This window comes from Prionailurus bengalensis, chromosome E1 (assembly GCF_016509475.1).
Source record: "Prionailurus bengalensis isolate Pbe53 chromosome E1, Fcat_Pben_1.1_paternal_pri, whole genome shotgun sequence".
Lineage (NCBI taxonomy): Eukaryota > Metazoa > Chordata > Mammalia > Carnivora > Felidae > Prionailurus > Prionailurus bengalensis.
Window position 1 is genome coordinate 11,206,252 of NC_057347.1, and position 16,271 is coordinate 11,222,522.

The 16,271-nt window shown below is 61.3% G+C and overlaps 1 protein-coding gene across 1 annotated transcript in view; it reads right to left on the reverse strand.

Annotated features, from left to right (window-relative positions):
• MYO15A (myosin XVA) overlaps positions 1–15,299 on the reverse strand; it is a 52,275-nt gene extending 36,976 nt beyond the window's left edge. Inside the window, exons 1-11 of the mRNA XM_043583303.1 lie at positions 11,256–15,299; positions 9,072–9,154; positions 8,417–8,480; positions 7,487–7,596; positions 7,127–7,201; positions 6,786–6,876; positions 2,911–2,916; positions 2,456–2,559; positions 2,257–2,320; positions 1,249–1,362; positions 527–688 (exon numbers count right to left, since the gene is read on the reverse strand). Coding sequence (XP_043439238.1) covers positions 527–688; positions 1,249–1,362; positions 2,257–2,320; positions 2,456–2,559; positions 2,911–2,916; positions 6,786–6,876; positions 7,127–7,201; positions 7,487–7,596; positions 8,417–8,480; positions 9,072–9,154; positions 11,256–14,858 — 4,476 coding nt within the window. The 5' untranslated portion in view covers positions 14,859–15,299. The remainder of the gene's footprint in view (positions 1–526; positions 689–1,248; positions 1,363–2,256; positions 2,321–2,455; positions 2,560–2,910; positions 2,917–6,785; positions 6,877–7,126; positions 7,202–7,486; positions 7,597–8,416; positions 8,481–9,071; positions 9,155–11,255) is intronic.
• Between the last annotated feature and the right edge of the window lie 972 nt (positions 15,300–16,271).

Sequence of the window (16,271 nt, forward strand, 5' to 3'; positions counted from 1 at the left end):
AAGTAAAACATGAAAAAAACAAATCAAAATATTGGGGCGCCTGGGTGGCTCAGTCCGTTGAGCGTCCAACTTCAGCTCAGGTCATGATCTCACGGTTCATGCGTTCGAGCCCCGCATTGGGTTCTGTGCTGACAGCTCGGAGCCTGGAGCCTGCTTCGGATTCTGTGTCTCCCTCTCTCTCTGCCCCTCCCCAACTTGCACCCTGTGTGTGTGTGTGTGTGTGTGTGTGTGTGTGTCTCAAAAACAGACAATTTTTGAGATTAAAAAAATTTTGTAAACAAAATATAAATGGTAATCCAGGAAATATATTCATAATTCATATCTGAGGCAAAGGGCTGATTTCCTTCACATATACAAAGAGCTCTGATACATCCATAAGAAGATGAGCAACCCCGTTGTTTGAGGGAACAAATGATATGTGCGTGGTGGAACCTGAAAGGCAAATACGCGTGGCCCGCAAGCCTCTGAGAAGATGATCTGTGTCCGAGGGTGCCAGGGCCGCACGGCAAGCTGTGGGCTCTCTCACCTCGTACTTCTCAAAGTAGACGTTGCCCAGGTGCAGGATGGATGCCAGGATGCGGAAGATGCTGTCCTGGTCCTCGCCACTGAAGCCCAGCACCTCCATGGCGGCCAGGAGTCGGCGGAAGTCGTCCGAGTCGCTCTTCCCTGAGATCTCACAGTTCCCACCCTGGGCGAGGGCAGGGGCCGGGGGACCTTGAGAGCCCCCGGCCCCTGCCCAGGGTCCCTGAGGGCCCTGGGGGCCGGGGGCTCTCAAGGTCCCTGCCCTGGCTCACTGGCAGTGTGGCCCAAGGCGGGCACTCCCATTCCCACGGGCCAGGAGGCTCTGAGCAGGTGCTGCCCGCCAGCCCCTGTGCAAAGCCCTTGGTGTAGCTTTCCTCATCTCCTCCTCACCGCATCCCTAACGAGTGGCATTACGCTGTCCCCACTTTACAGATGAGGAAGCTGAGGCCCGAAAAGGGAAGTGCAGGAGCTCCAAGCTGCTTAGTGCTGTTCTAAGCTATAGAGAAATGAAGAGTCAGGTAGGCCTCTCTTACCCCCACCGTGGACCCTAAAGATGCCTGTCACCCTTGCCGTGATGAGACACTTTCAGTCCAAACTCATGCCCCCAAACCCCATCGCCTACGCTGGCTGGCTATTAGGACACCATGAGTTGGTTCTCTCAGCCCCCCTGGGTGATGGGGCAGGGGTGCCAGGCCGGGGGGCCCTTGGACACCTGCGGGTACTCACCTGGTTCAGGTAGTAGTAGGTCTCGGCCTCCTGCAGACTGAAGGCCTGTCGGAGCTGGGCGGGCAGCCCGGCCAGCAGCTCGTAGAAGATGTGGTAGTTCCTTTCATTTTTGGCCTATAGGGCGGATAGGTGGGTGCAGAAAAGGGAGCCACCGCCTAGGTGACCCCCAGACACACACACGATGCCAGGGCCCACAGTTGAGACCGGGCACCTCTGTGATGAGGAAGCTCCCAGCCTGGCACTGGGTGGGGGACTGGTATGGTGGTAGGGAGGGGGCTCTGGTCAAGATTTAATTCCGTTTGGAGAAACACGAGAAAGACAGCCTTTCTTCGCCTGTGCACGCTGGGCACACACACCTGCCTATGCTGTGTCCACAGCCCAGATGTGCACACACGGGACCTCCTGATGGTTTACTCAGCCAGGGTGGCTGAAGGACAACTGTATTCCAGGCCCTGCTGTAGGCCCCTGAGACCCAGTGGGGGAACAAGGGAGACAGAAGCCTCGACCTCACGGAGCCCACCTGATAGCTGGGGAGATAGATACTCAACAAATCACTGGTTAAAACCTGTCAGGTAGAGACAAGAGCTCTGGAGAGAAATAAAGCAGGGGAGGGGGTGGGGGGGTTCCAGGGGGGTGGAGGGGGACTTCATTCTAAATGGGGTGGCTTCCCTGAGCAGATGACATTTCAGGAAAGGCTTGGAGGAGGTGAGGGGTTTGGTCATGTAAGGTGTCTGGTGGCGGGGGGGGGGGGTGGTTAAGAGTGCTCAGATAGAAGAAACTGTAGGTACAAAGGTCCTGAGGCAGGATCATGGCTGGTGTGCTTCAGGGACAAGAAAAGGGTCAATGTGGCTGTAGCGGGGGAGAGAGGGGAGCAGATCACATGCTCACACGGACACGTCTTTGTTCATTAACCCAACATTTACCCAGCCCTGCCACGTGTCAGGCTCTGAGTATCTGCATACCCCCAGCCCGTCCCAACACACAAGGGTCTGAAAGGGCCTGGCCCACCTGAAACACAATCCTGGATTTCTCGAGCAGGTACTGGGAGGTTATGGCACCAGAAATCACGCCCCTGGAGTGGGGGAGCACAGTCAGCTCGTGCAGGGTGGCTGGGTGGGTGGAGTCGCTGGTGTGGGCTCTCAGGGGCTGCACCAGGACGCGGAGTGCCCTGCAAGGCCTTTGGGGGTCCCTCCACCGTCCCACTCACCCTTCCAGAAAGACCTCCACAAACTTCCCGAAGCGGCTGGAGTTGTCATTCCTGACAGTTTTGGCGTTACCGAAGGACTCCAAGAGGGGTGTTGCCTCCAGGATCTGGACCCCAGAAGATGTGGGAATTGTTCTGGGGGCCTAGAGTAGGGAGCATGGCTAGGGCCACCCCTAGGTTTTCCCAGACACAGACCTCCCCAAGGACCCCCTGTGTGAGGGGCAACCGCAGGTGGGCTCCCTGTAGAACCCTCGGGTCTCCCCAGTGTCCCCCAATGCCTGCCTCATGCTGCCAACCCCCACACTCAGGCCGCAGCTACCCTCTCCCAGCCCCGCCCCTCCCACCACAGCCCCCAGCCAGGACGGGCCTTTGGATGCCTCTTCCTGCGCATCCTGCCTTCGCACACGAGCGTGTGTACCACGTACACACACACAGGCACACGTGCACACTCCAAGTACCTTTATCTTCAGGAGTCCCCAGGATGGAGGAGGAGGAGAGAGGCACAAGAACAGAAGCAGGTCACTTGTAGGACTGACCCCCTCTCCCGCCAGGTCACCAGGGGCCTTAGACCATGGAGGGACCACCGACCCCTCTGGGCCTCCGGGGTGGGCAAACCCACGAATCTCAGAGACCCCAGCTGTCCCGGCCTGGGGCCTGCAGCATGGCCCCAGGGTGTGGGAGTCTGCTGGGCCCACGTGCCAAAAGGCTCTGGGGATGTCCCCTTTACCCCATCCCCATCCCCAGACCACCTCAGGCTCAAAGCCAAGCCTTTGCCTTGACCGCACACCCTGCACAGTCCAGCCCCCGGCTGGCCTCTCTTCTTCCCTCCCCCTCTCTGCAAGGCACCTCAGCCCTTCTGACTGGCCCCTCGATACCCAGGCCCCAGCCGGCCTCTGGACCAGTGTCCACTCCCTCTGCACCACTGGCAAATCCCCTCACTTCTTTTTTTTCTTTTTAATGTTTTTTAATGCTTATTTATTTTTGAGAAACAGAAAGAGATAGGGTGGGAGCAGGGAGGGGCAGAGAGAGAGGGGGACACAGAATCCGGAGCAGGCTCCAGGCTCCAGGCTCCGAGCTGTCAGCACAGAGCCCGACGCGGGGCTTGAACCCACGGACCGTGAGATCATGACCCGAGCCGAAGTCAGACGCTCAACCGACGGGGCCACCCAGGCGCCCCTCGCCTCACTTCTCCCTCACTAGAATGTCAGCCCCCACAGCAGGAATGTTTGTCTGTTTGCAACCTCTGGGACCCCAGCGTCTACACGGGAGCAGGGGCGTGGGAGGCCCTCATAAGATACCTGCTCCACAGATCTCAAGAGGGCTAGCATTTCACGACAGCAGAACTGCCCAAGGCGTAGCCAGTCACCGCTCCCGTTTATTAAGCACCTACCATGTGCCAGACTCTTTGCCCTAATTACACGGGTGTCAACAATCTCAGGAGGTAGGAACTGATGTCACCCGTTTTACAGATCAGGAAACGGACTTGGAAAGGCGAGGTAACGTTCCCGGGGACTCCAGAGTCTACACGAGTGAGATCACAACACCGTGACAAGCATGTGTGTGTCGGGTGTACGGCATTTTCTGGCTGACTCATTTCCTCCCGAGACATTCTCAGGGAAGAGGCAGGGAAGGCCCAGCGTCTGCAGAAATGTTACTTTGGGGAAGGCGCCAGCCCCCTCCATCTGTTCACTCTCCTGGTCCCGTTCAGTCCAGGAAATACCACGTCTACCATGTGAAGGGGCAGAATGAGGCGCAGACAAGAGGGGGAACTGGCCTAGGGTGGTTCAGTAAGTTGAGATCCGCCTGGGCCTGAGCGTGGGTCAGCCGTTTCTCTGTTCCTAGAGCCCAGCCTGGGGCTGGGGAGAGGACTGGTGTTCTGGACGGGGGAACATCTGGCCCTGTGGGGGCCCCTAGCTCAACCCGCAGGTGGGGTGACAGCCTGCGGTTTGGGCTGGGCGGCATCCAGCAACCCTCCACCCCGCGGAATGCTGCTCACGTTCCCGGCCCAGACGCAGAGCCCGTGGCCGGGGCCTCGGCCAATCAAGACACAACCGGGTCCAGTGAGGACACGTGGCCAGAACTAGTCCAACAAAAGGGAACCCTGAGACTTTCCCCAGAACGTTGGAAGGTTTGGGTGGTACCCCGTGGCACTACCTTGCTGACTGATGACAGAGAGGTTGACGATGACGCCCATAGATGGGTAAGGTGGAGCCAAAGCAAAAGACGTTGTTTAAAACCCTGGATTGTCGGGGCGCCTGGGTGGCTCAGTCGGTTAAGCGGCCGACTTCGGCTCAGGTCATGATCTCGCGGTCCGTGAGTTCGAGCCCCGCGTCAGGCTCTGTGCTGACAGCTCAGAGCCTGGAGCCTGTTTCAGATTCTGTGTCTCCCTCTCTCTCTGACCCTCCCCCGTTCATGCTCTGTCTCTCTGTCTCAAAAATAAACATTAAAAAAAAAAAATTAAAAATAAATAAATAAATAAAACCCTGGATTGTTTAAGAGTGTGCCTGAAACTGACCCTGGGTAAGGAGTGTCGGATTACACGAGCAGGGCAGAGCGGCGGCTGGGAAATGAGGCGGTGACCATCCCAGCTGGCGGGCCCATCCTTACCTCTACAGAATGCCTGGCACATGCCACGACCACGACTGTCCTCCCTGACCCCTGCTAAGACAGCTCTCTGCCTTGGGCTTCAAATCCCAGCTCCTCCACCCTCTCACCTGGGGACACTGGGTAAGTCATCTCCCTTCCCAGGCCCCAGTCTCCGCATCCATAAATGGACACAGACATACCTGCCTCCCAGGGCTGCCGTGAGGCTCTCGCGCGACAACATAATGAAAGCCCCGAGCAAACAGGAGGGGCTCAACGCACACATTTCCCTGCTACCCAGCCAGAAGTCTGAACTTAGATTTTGAAAACCCTGGCTGAAGCAAAGGGAGGGCCCCAGAGGCCCAGGCTGGGATAGGAGAGGCTGGTAGGCCAAGGAAGGCGTCGGGGGCACCGGGGGAAGTAACCCCTCTTGACTCCTAAGCCTGAGCTGACCCAATTCCCACTGAGGGCCACGTGGCCCCCACCTGATGCCCCTGGATCCCCTGCCAAGACTGTCATTGGCTGGGATGCTGCGGCCACTTGCAAATCTTCATAGTCTGGGGCAGGGAGTCTGAGAGGTTCTGGAGTCTCAGTTGGTGGGGCTTCACCTCCAGCCTCACCGTCCCTGAGCTCTAGGCTCATGGTACATCTGCCACCTTCCCAACATCTCTGGATGCCCAGCAGACACTTCAGAGTACCTGTGTCTTTTCTCCACAGCCCTACCCATGTAGCTGATGGCACCTCCACATTGCCTATGGCTCAATCCAAATGCCTGGGGTTGCCCCTGGACCGACCCACTCCGTCACACGCCAATCTGGCCTTCAGCAAGTCTCTGGCTGACCTTTAAACTGCACCCGGGTCTAGCTGTGCTCACCATCTCCATCACCACTTCCCTGGCCCAAGCCACTGTCCTCCCTTGCCTGGACTCCATGATGCCACACTGCCATCCCCTGAGCACACCAGACCTCCTTGCACCCCAGGGCCTTTGCACTTGCTCTTCCTGCTCCCTGTCTGCTCTTCCCCCAGATGTCTTTAGGGCCCACTCTCATCCCTTCTCAGTGGAGCCTACCCTGACCACCATGCTTCAAATTACAACCCCCCCAAACTCCCCATCTCCCTCCCTGCTTTTTTTTCCCTCCACAAATTCCCACCCTTTCACAGAAACACGATTTACTTGTGTATTTTTTTTCTTCCATTTCTACTATAACGAAATTCCCATGAGGGCGGGAACACTTGTCCGCATTGCTGCTGCCATCACCTAGCCCGGACTGTGAGGGACACACAGTATGCCCTCGGGAAAGCTTTATGAGGGTCTAACACTCTCAGGTTTGGAGGACCTAGCACTGTCCACAATGTTCCAATCTTGTGCTTACCCCGGTCCCGTGTCCTCAGCACCCCAGCATCTACTGCACCCCACCCCCTTGACTAGGCCTGTCCTTTCTTTCACCACCAAGAAGATGAGGCCAGGCAGCAGAAATGGAGTGACTCCCCTTGCCCATGGGGCTTCCTCTCTGGCCAGGCCCAGCACGGCTGGAACCAGAGCTGCCCTGGAGCACAGGCAGGAGGGAGCTCCCTGCAGGCATGGCCAGGGCGGGCAGGGGTGTGGCTGAAAGAGCCAGAGTCCTAGGAGCCCCCCCAGGGCAACCCTGGTCTCAGCCTCCCCATCCTCCAAATGGGGCCAAGGAGCCTTGTCTCTCGGGGAGCACTGAGCTTGGGAGTCCTGGGGAGTCAGACAGACCATGCAACTCACCTGCTGCATGATGCCTCGTTTCTGGTTCATGGCGGCCAGGTAGCGTAGAATCAACTTCGTGGCCTCGGTTTTTCCAGAACCACTCTCTCCACTGACCGGGAAAAGGACCAGAAGGAGACTCAACCAGTTCACTGCCTGTTCTGGGCTCCCCCTACCCCTACCCTTCTTCCACCTCCTATGACACCAGAGGACATGGGCTGGCTGGCCCAGAGATGTCACGTGATCTTTCCCAGGTCCCATAGCAGGTCTGGCCTGATACAGACCCATCATCTGAGACTCCTCCCATACATACCCCCCGCCCACCCTGTACACAGAGGTCCCCGGCCTGACCCGCTGCTCACCTGATAATTATGCACTGGTTCTGTTTGGCATCAAGCATTTTGGCAAAAGCAAGATTTGCGATTGCAAAGAGGTGCCTAGAGAGACAGGCCACAGGTATCACTGGGACAGGACCCTGCCTCTCAAAACCCTCAGGTAGGAGAACATCTCTGTCCACCTCGGCAGCCAGTTCTGCTCCACCCTTCACCCTGGGGAAATGCTCCCTGCCCCCATTCTGGTCAGAGCCACAGAAGTTTAGGGAGAGACCACTCGGCCGAGCAGGTGGACGACCCGCCACCAGCTGGCCCCACCCTTGGCTCAGGGGCAGGCAGGGACCCAGGGGACCCCGGGACAGCCCCCTCCCCATCCCCAGAGATACTCACGGGGGGTTTTCTCCTAGGGCCCGCCCACTGTACTGCTGCACCTGCTCCTGCCCATAGATTCCAAACATTCGGTACGGGTTCACCGACACCAGGATGCTGCCGATGTAGGTCTGCTGGGCACACGGTGGTCTCAGTTTCTCTGCCTCCTCATGGCCCTTCTCCCTGCTCCCAGGAGCCCGGAGCCCCGTTCTCACGGGGCCAGATGTGTGGCTGCCTGGCCTCCGTGTTTGCACCTCGGGCCCTCTCATAGTTTGATGGGTCACGTACTCTGGTAGTGGAATTTCAGGCACCGTACCAGGCTGAGGCTGGGAGAAGGCTAAGTGAGCAAAACCGCCCTGCCACAACTGTGCAAAGGTGGCTGTGTCAGCTGCTGCATCCTTCATTTATTCATAGTCAGGGCCAGGCCCCAGAAGCTTCTGCCTCACAGTGAGGTCAAACCTCCACTGCCTGGAGTTGGCAGGGAGTCAGAAGTCCAGGGCATTCTGAGGTGGCCAGAGCCCTTGTGGGTGGCCTTCCCTCCTTCACTGTGGTTCTGGGCCTCTGGCCCTCCGTTCCACTGTTCTGGGGCCAGAGATTTCCTTCCACCTCTCTGGCCAACCCCTTCCTGGGATCCAGGTCTACAGATTCTAGGACTCTGGAAGCTTTATCTATCAGGTCCCCAGTGAACAGCCACTCATTTCTGGGTTTCCTGTCTCCAGGTCTCTCTCCCTGGCATCCACCAGTCTAAGACTCTGTATTTTAGCGTTTTGGATTTGAGAACCCCAGGCTCTAGCATGTCATACTCAAACGGTAGAAACCCCAGAGTTCAAACCAGAAGCCACAAATTTGGCTTCTGTGGCTCAGCAGAAGAAATCTGTGCTTCCCACTGTGGCCCCGAGAGACAGCTACCTCTTGATCTGAGCCCAGGGCAGACCCAGTCCCAGGACTTACATAGATGAGGTTCCGTTCAAATCTGGTCTTGAGGTTGGACAGCACGGTGGTCTCCTGGAGGTCTCTGAAAGGGCACGAAGAGGGGACATCAGGGCCCACCTTCCCCCTCAGTGCAGGGCCTTGGTCAGAAAGCCCTGAGTTCAAGTCACCAACCAATCGTGAGGCCTTGAGCAAGTTCCTTAACTTCTCTGTGCCTCCATTTCTTCATCTGTCCAATGGATATATACTACCTCGTGGGGCTGGGGGATTCTCTGGGGAGCAAACGTGAGAGCTGAGTCACCGTGACTGGATAATGATCTTGACCAGCATAGCCCTCACGTTTTGGGCACCTCCAACGTGCCAGCCCCCTCACAATAACAGTCACCCACCCCCATCTTGCAGATGAGAAACCGAGGCACAGAGAGGCAAAGTAATGCGTCCAAGGTCTCCCAGCCAGTAGGTGGTAAGGCTGGGGTTTGAACTCAGGCCCGTCCAAGTCAGAGCTTAGACACGCACACACCGGCTCCGGGACACTTCACAACTCCCACTTTGCAGATAAGGAAACAGAGGCTCTGGAGATGTTCTAGGAGGTGAGGGGCACCCCTCGTAGGAGGAGGTGCTCGGGCCAGGAGCGTGCAGCCCCGTGGTGACCCCTTGCCGGCCCCACCCCACTCACTCCAGCTGCGTCATGTCCTCCACACCATCCTCCCGGCACTGGTCACGGAACCGTGTGGTAGGCAGGTTGCGGATGGAGTGCATCTGGGAGAGAGAGTCTGTGGTCGGCCTGGCTGGAGAGCGCCCGTGGGTGGCCCCCTATCTTGGAAACGCCTGGGACCTGCTCTTGTTCTGGAGAAGAGAACCCCGAGGCCAGGGCCCAGCCAGGTCCTGAGGCCTCCCTGCCGTGGAATACTGTGGCCCACGGAGCCTGCGTGCAGCCCTTACTCGGGGGACACATGCCGGCCTCCTGCCCGTGCCTTCCCTGTGGCAGGTGCTCCCAGGGGCTCCCGAGTATCCTGACCCCGGGGGGGAAGCACACGCACACACACAGTGTTCTCTCTGACTGCCTAGAAGGCCTCCCAACCTCAGGCTCTCCCAGCCGCTCTTTCCCTGGGTGGACCCCAAATCCTTGCTTCTGCAACGACCTGATGCACGTCCGGGTCCTGGTGCGTGGGGCCTCTGGGAGGGCTGACACTGAACCGCCCTGCTCAGTACCGTACCCCTGCATCCAGCCCGGGGCGAGCACAGAGACCCCTACATGCAGCCCCGTATGCAACAGCTCATGCAGCCCCCACGCACACCCGTGGTCTTGCAGAATGCCTGAGGGCATGCACACAGGCCTGGGAGGCCTTGCCAGAGGCACACACGCTTGTAATACACACTCTCAACGCCCATTTGACACACTCTCATGTGCACAGAGAGCCGGGGCTGTCTCAACCACACCTGGGGGTCTCAAGACAAAAGTCCCGATGCCACCTGTGGCCTGCGGGATCTCCATCTTGCCCAATGATGTGCACATTCGTGACACCCAGGATGCCACATACGCGCGGGCCCTGGCACACACACATTACACACACACGCTTTCCTTGTCGGGCCACGGTATGCCTCAGAACGTGTCCCGGGCACAAAGGCCTGCATGTGACCTGCATGTCTGCAAGCACACGTGTGCTTCCTGCCTCTCCAGCCTCTCAGCTCCAGCCCGCACCCTTCTCTGAGCAGGCAAGGAAAGGGGACACCAGGACAGAGCCCTGCATGCCGCCTGCCTGTCAGCAGGCTGCTAAGTAGGGCACGGCAAGTATCACCCTTAGGCCCTGGCCTCCCGCCCACCCGTCTGGCCATGTGCGCCAGTGGCCACAAACCCTGAATAATTCAGCCACTCACGTATTCCAGGGTGAGGAGGGCCCAGGCATCCTTGCCCCTCACCCCCGGGCGCCCCGCGCCCCGCTCCCACAATGCTGCCGCCCACACAGCACGGGGCACCCGCCGCCGGGGCCAGGGCCCCCCTAGCAGCCAGGCCGCCCCGGTCGCCATCGCCGGGCCGGCTAGCTGCCCGCTCCACGGGGCACCGTCTGCAGAGGCTGAGAAACGCCCGCCACCCCCTGCGTGCCCCGCCCACCCCAGGCGTCCCGGGGGAGTCTCCGGTGACCACCCCCCTCCTCAGAGGGCCACCCAGCATCAGGCTCGCGTTCCTCCCTGAGCAGGGTAGCCACGCACGAGCTCGGCACCCTTCAGTTAAGCCACCTGCCCTGCACCCTACAGAGGGCCCAGACAGACTCCTGGCTCAGCCCCTGGTCCCCCGTGTGATCTTCTGGTCCTCATTTTCCTCACCATGCACTGAGGACCCAGAAGTTTGGGTCCTAAGCCCCTCACCCTTGGGCAGTGCAGAGTCCTGCAGCCCAGGGGACTGCCCTTAAGCAGGAATGCAGAAGAGAAAAAAGACTCCAGTCTGGGGGAGGGTCAGCAGGAGACAGGAGGAACAGCACGGACGTGGATGTGGGGATGGGACAGGGTGGACAGACAAGTCCTAAAGTTGTGCACTCAGCCAAAATCTCTGGGGGGCTGCTGGGGACAGATGCGCCATTCAGCCTGGCCCAGGACAGGGCTGCCCAGAGCACAGGCTGGGACAAGATCCCTTCTCTGAAGTGACTGGGAAGAATTTCGGGAGTCTCTGTACTGTGCCTGCCTGTGCTGGGCATCCTCTTGTTCAATCTTCCAGAGGCTCTGGGAGCCCAAGGCTGTTCTCCTCAGGTCACAGATGGGAAGACTGAGGCCCAAGCAGGCGGCAGCTGACCAAGATCCCGAGGCCGTCCCTGTTTCCCAGCACAGAACCCCCAAGCCCTCCCTCTGCCCTCTGCCCTCGTACCTTGTTCCACCAGCTTTTGGGACCAACTTCTTCCCAGGGGCCCCCATGGTGCAGGCAATTGGCTCCAGGGCCCAGGCGGCAGGACTGGGGGCGGGCGAGCACTCGTGGCCAGGGTCGAGGGGCTTCTGCCGGCAGCCAGAAACAGGACCAGAGCAAATTCCAGGCTCTTGGCTTGGGGCCGGGCTCCGGGTCCCGGCTTATCTGGACAGGGGGCTGCAGAGGGGCAGGACCAACTCGCTGGAAAGCGCTGAGTTTTTGCACCTGTGGCATGACCACTGCAAAACGCCCAGGGCCTGCCTGGCGCCGCTCGCCCACCCTGGGCAGGGGCCCTGGGGCCCCAGTGGGTGCCAAGGGGGCTGGGGCGCTGGGCACTGTCCCCCAGCGGCGCCATGGTGGCCACGTGGCTCTCATCTTATCACATGTGGCCAGCGGGTAGGAGAGGCTGAGCCTTAGCGTCTTCCGCTCTGGCGCGGAATCCTTGGGAGGGGTGGGGGTGGAGGGCTCAGGCTCTGCTGGTGACTGAGGGCCCTCCGGAGTGGTCTCTTCTTCTGGCTTCTCAGGAATCGGGCTGGCTGATTTTACCAATTGTCCAGGCCCTGGGTCGTGGTGCCTACCCAGGAAGACACTGGTCAGGTCGGCGGAGGCTGGGTCCTCAGACTGGGAAGCAGGAGGTGGCACAGGGCCCACGTGCTGGAGGAAGGGGTTTTCGGGCACAGGGGGTGGCCTGGAAAAGCCCCGGCGGCTGCCTGCACCTCCCGGCCAGGGCGACGGTGGGCGCTGGGCGGGAGGCAGGTCCACGTCCCAGCTGGGGGCCAATGGGGGCACCGTCCAGGGTGTCTCTGAGTCCTCAGGCTCACGCTGGCTCTCCCGGCGCTCAGGGGCAGCTGCAGCCACCGGCCAGGACCCTGCGTTGGGAGGCCGCTGAAAGGGTTGGCGCACCCGGGGCTTCACGGCCCTGGTGGGCGGCTCGCTGAGTCGCCGCCATGTGTTCGGGAGGTGAGAAGGCAGGTTGAGGGAGCGACACCGCGAGCTGTGGCCCAACAGAGGGGGCGGGGAGGGCGGCCGCGGGGAGCCCAGCACGGGCGAGCGGGGTGGGCCCAGGCGCCCAGAGCGGCGGTGCGGGGACGGGGGCTCCCGCAGCGAGCGGGGCCGGCGCGGCGGGGGCGAGAAGGGAGGCTGGAAGGGCCGAGCGCGGAGCGATGGCTGAGGGGACGGGGGCCCCACGGGCGAGCGGTAGCCTAAGCCCGGCAGGCTCCTCAGCGAGGGCTGGGGCGAGGGCAGCGGGGGCCAGGGGAGGCCGAAGGCCGCCCTTCGCCGGCGGGAGCCTCTGAAGGAGGGCCTGGGGCCGGGGAAGGCCAGCAGGTCCGGGGGCACCTCCGGGCTCACGGGAGGTGGCTCTACGAGGGCCCACCAGCTGGCGGGGGGCGTGAGGGGCACGTGGGCCGGGGCAGCCCAGGGCGGCGGGTGCCGGCGGAGGGAGCCGTAGGGCGACGCGGGCCGGGGCAGGCCCGAGAGGGCGGGGGCGAAGGGCGCGGCGGGCGGGGGCCCTGGGCCCGGGCTGGGGGGCCGTCGGGCCGCGGGCGGGGAGAGGAGCGCGCTCCAGTGGGAGGGCGGCCGAGGCGCGGGCGCGGGCGCGGGCGCGGGCGCGGGCGAGGGCGGTCGGTGGGAGTTGTTGTTGTTGCGCGTCCGCGCCTCGGCCCTCCTCAGCACTATGGGCGTGCCGGGGCGCTCGGAGTCCATGCCGGCCAGCTTGTAGCCGAAGCGCTTGTAGGCCGCCTCCCGGACTGCCGGGCCTCCCAGCCGCGCCTTCTGGCTACTCCTGAGCCTCGGGATGGGCTTCTTTTCGGACAGCGTCTTTTTGAGGAACCGCGCCAGCGAGGTGGCCGGGCGAGGTGGGGGGCGGCCAAAGTCGGTGCCGAAGCCCAGGCCCCGGTGGGCGCCGAAGGCGGACAGGGCGCGCTGGAGGTTGCGCTGGCGCGGCGTGAGGAAGCCCCAAAAGGGGTGGGCGTAGGGCACCGGAGGCACAGGGGGCATCTCCTCCTCCTCCTCGTCTTCGTCCGCATCCCCCAAGGGCAGAGGGATGTCCAGGGAGGGGGGCAAGGACACGTCCAGCTTCTCCTTCCCGAACAGCTTCACCTGGGGCCGCGGGAAGAGGCGGAACCTGCGGATGAGGGATAGCTTGGACCTGGCGGGCTTGTCCATGCCTTGCTGCTCGAAGAAGGCGGCGCTGGGCAGGCGGAAGGAGGTGGTCTGCCGTTCGGCGCCCGCCTCCTCCGGCTCCTCCAGCTCCGCGATGTCATCCATGGGGTGGGCGTACGGGTTGTGGGGCGACAGGATGGGCGGCGGCACCCACGGGTACGCGAAGGCCGGCTCCTCTGGGTAAAGATAGGGCACTTCGGGCGGATAGATGGCCTGGTCTCCGCCGCCATAGATGCCTTCGCCGTACGGGATGCCATAGGGGGCGCCATAGGGCCCCCCGTATGGATCAAAATAGGGCACGTCGTACGGGAGGTCGTACGGGCGGTCGTAGGGCGGGTATGGCGCCTCGTAAGGTGCGTAGGGATCCAGGTAGTAGCCGTGTGGGTACGCCTCGCCCTGGTACGCATCGTAGTAGCTGTAGGGAGACGCGTACCCCGATGGGGGCGCGTATGGGGGCTCGTAATCGTCGTAGCCGTAGCTGTAGGGGTACGTGGGATAGTAGGGACCGCCATAATAATCCGGGTGGTAGTAGTCGTAGGGGTCCTCGGGCGGGTACCCGTGGGCGTGGTCTCCGTAGGGTGGCCAGGCCGGGCCGTAGGGGCCATAGGGGCCGTAGCCCATGTAGGGCTCCTGCTCCTCCTCGTACTGGTAAAGCGACTGCCGGTCGTAGTAGTCATCGCCCTCGCGGTGGTAGTCATAATACTCGCCCAGGTCCTGGAAGCCCTCGAGCCCGTACAGCGACTTGCGGGAGCCCGAGGGCCGGAAGGGGACCTCGTCCTCGAAGGGCAGGAAGCCCACGGGCTCGCCCGACTCGTAGATGCTGCGGCTGCGGGGGAACCTCCGGAGGCGGCCTCCGTGCCGCAGGATCTCGGCGCCCGACGGGAAGGGCAGCTTGCGGGAACCGATGCGGGAGCTCGAGCGGTTGAGCCAGGCGTCCAGCGTGGCCTGCTCGCTGCCGGACTCCTCGGCCTTCTTGATGAGGAACTTCTTGGTGAGCCAGTTGATGGCCGTGGATGCCTTGCTGAGTGACTGGGCACGCGGCCGCAGGCGGCCGTAGCCGCGCCGGCCCGGGAAGCGGATGACCATGAAGGACGGCTTCTTGCCCTTCATTGCCCGCTTCTTCTTGCCCATGCGCATTTGTGTCATGAGCTTCGACGTGGACTTGAGCACGGTGCGCGCCTTCTTCTTGCGTTTGGTCTTCTGCGGGCCGGTGTGCAGGCCCCAAAAGAAAGCCGACGCGCTCCGGAACTGGCCCTTCTTGGAGATCTTGGGCGTGCGATCGCGGAAGCCCATGAACAGCCGCGATGTCCCCTTCAGGCTCCGTTTGGGCTTCTCCGGCTCCGGCGCCTTCTTCCCCTTTTTCCCTTTCTTAGCTTTCTTCTCATCCTCTTCCTCCTTCGCCATGGTGGCTGCCTGCTCCCCACCGGGCCGCGGCCCGTGTCACCAGCTCTGGGACTTGGAGACAAGGAGACACCCCGCGTTTCCTGCCCGCAGCTGGACACTCGGCCTCTTCGGGCTGGGAGCAGCTGAGACTGGTCTGGGTGGCCTGGGGAGGGACAGCCAAGCTTCTTCTGGCTGGGACCAGACTACGGGAGGGCGGATCCATAATTCATCTCCTCCAGAGCCGCCTTGGGTTTCACCCGAGTGGTGGTGGAAAGTGCATGGGTGTTGTTTACCAGGGAGCAGGGGAAGCCTGGCCCAGACCTGTGCTGGGGGCGACCATCTTGGCGTTAAAATCGCCAGGAGGGGGACTGTTTTGACAAGTCAAGGTCTCCCTGTGCCTTAGCTGCCTCAGGTAGCTCCCAGGTAAATGCTGGGGTCACGGCTGCTTCACAGAGGGAGACTCTGAGTCCCAGAACAGGGAAGCCACTTGCCCTAAATCACCTAGCATATCTGTACTGGGCCAGAGTGGAGCCACATGCCCTGAGCCACAGTGGGATGTTCAAAGCCCACTAAGTTACCTTGGAGGGGAAACTTGGACCCACCAGGTCCTGGGCAAGGGAGGAGGGGAGTGGGCAGAGCACATGTCCAGCGCTGCGGTCAGTGTAACCAGAGCTGGCCAGCTCTCAGGAGCATGAATAATGCATTGGGGACAACTGGGCTGCCAGCTCAGAAAGCAGGACAAGGTGGGGGGCATCTTGGTGGAACTCCCGCAGGGCCCTGTGAAACCACACGCCAGGGGGCTGGGGTAGCAAAAACAGAGGATGGGCCAGTCCCGGCTCTGACTTCCAGCTCTGCCAGCAGCTGGCTGTATGCCCTCAAGAAAGCCTTTTACCCTCTCTGGGCCTCGGTTTCTTCATCTGTAGGATGGGAGTGATAAGCCATGCCCTGTCTCCTTTATGAGGAAGCAAGACTTGATGGAGCTCCTGGGTAGCCTAAGTGGCTGGAGAGGCCACACGCATGGCTCACATCTGGGATGCCTACCCAGCCCTGGCCTCTCCTCCCAGTTTCTGCCCTTGCTGAGAAGGTAGTGATCGTGCAGCTCCTGCCTTCTGTGGGTGCAGCTGATTGCTCCAGGGTGGACATCTGACCCAAGGCCATGCGCCCACTCTCTGGCCAGTGACCAGTCCACTTTTGAGAATCTGCACTTTAAGTGCTAGGGGTTGTGGCATGTTAGACAAAGGGTGTGTGTGGAAGGTGGGGGGGCGGTGGGGGGCCTCAGGGGCAGCAGCTCTGGAACCTGAGGCCTCAGCACTATCCCTCTTTTCTTCCTCCTCCCTCTGCCCAAGGATCAAGGATCAGGGCATCCTCTGAATGACTGAAAACAGATCTTCAATTCGCATAAGGTGGAGGCAGGGGCTTAACTGAGCCGACTCC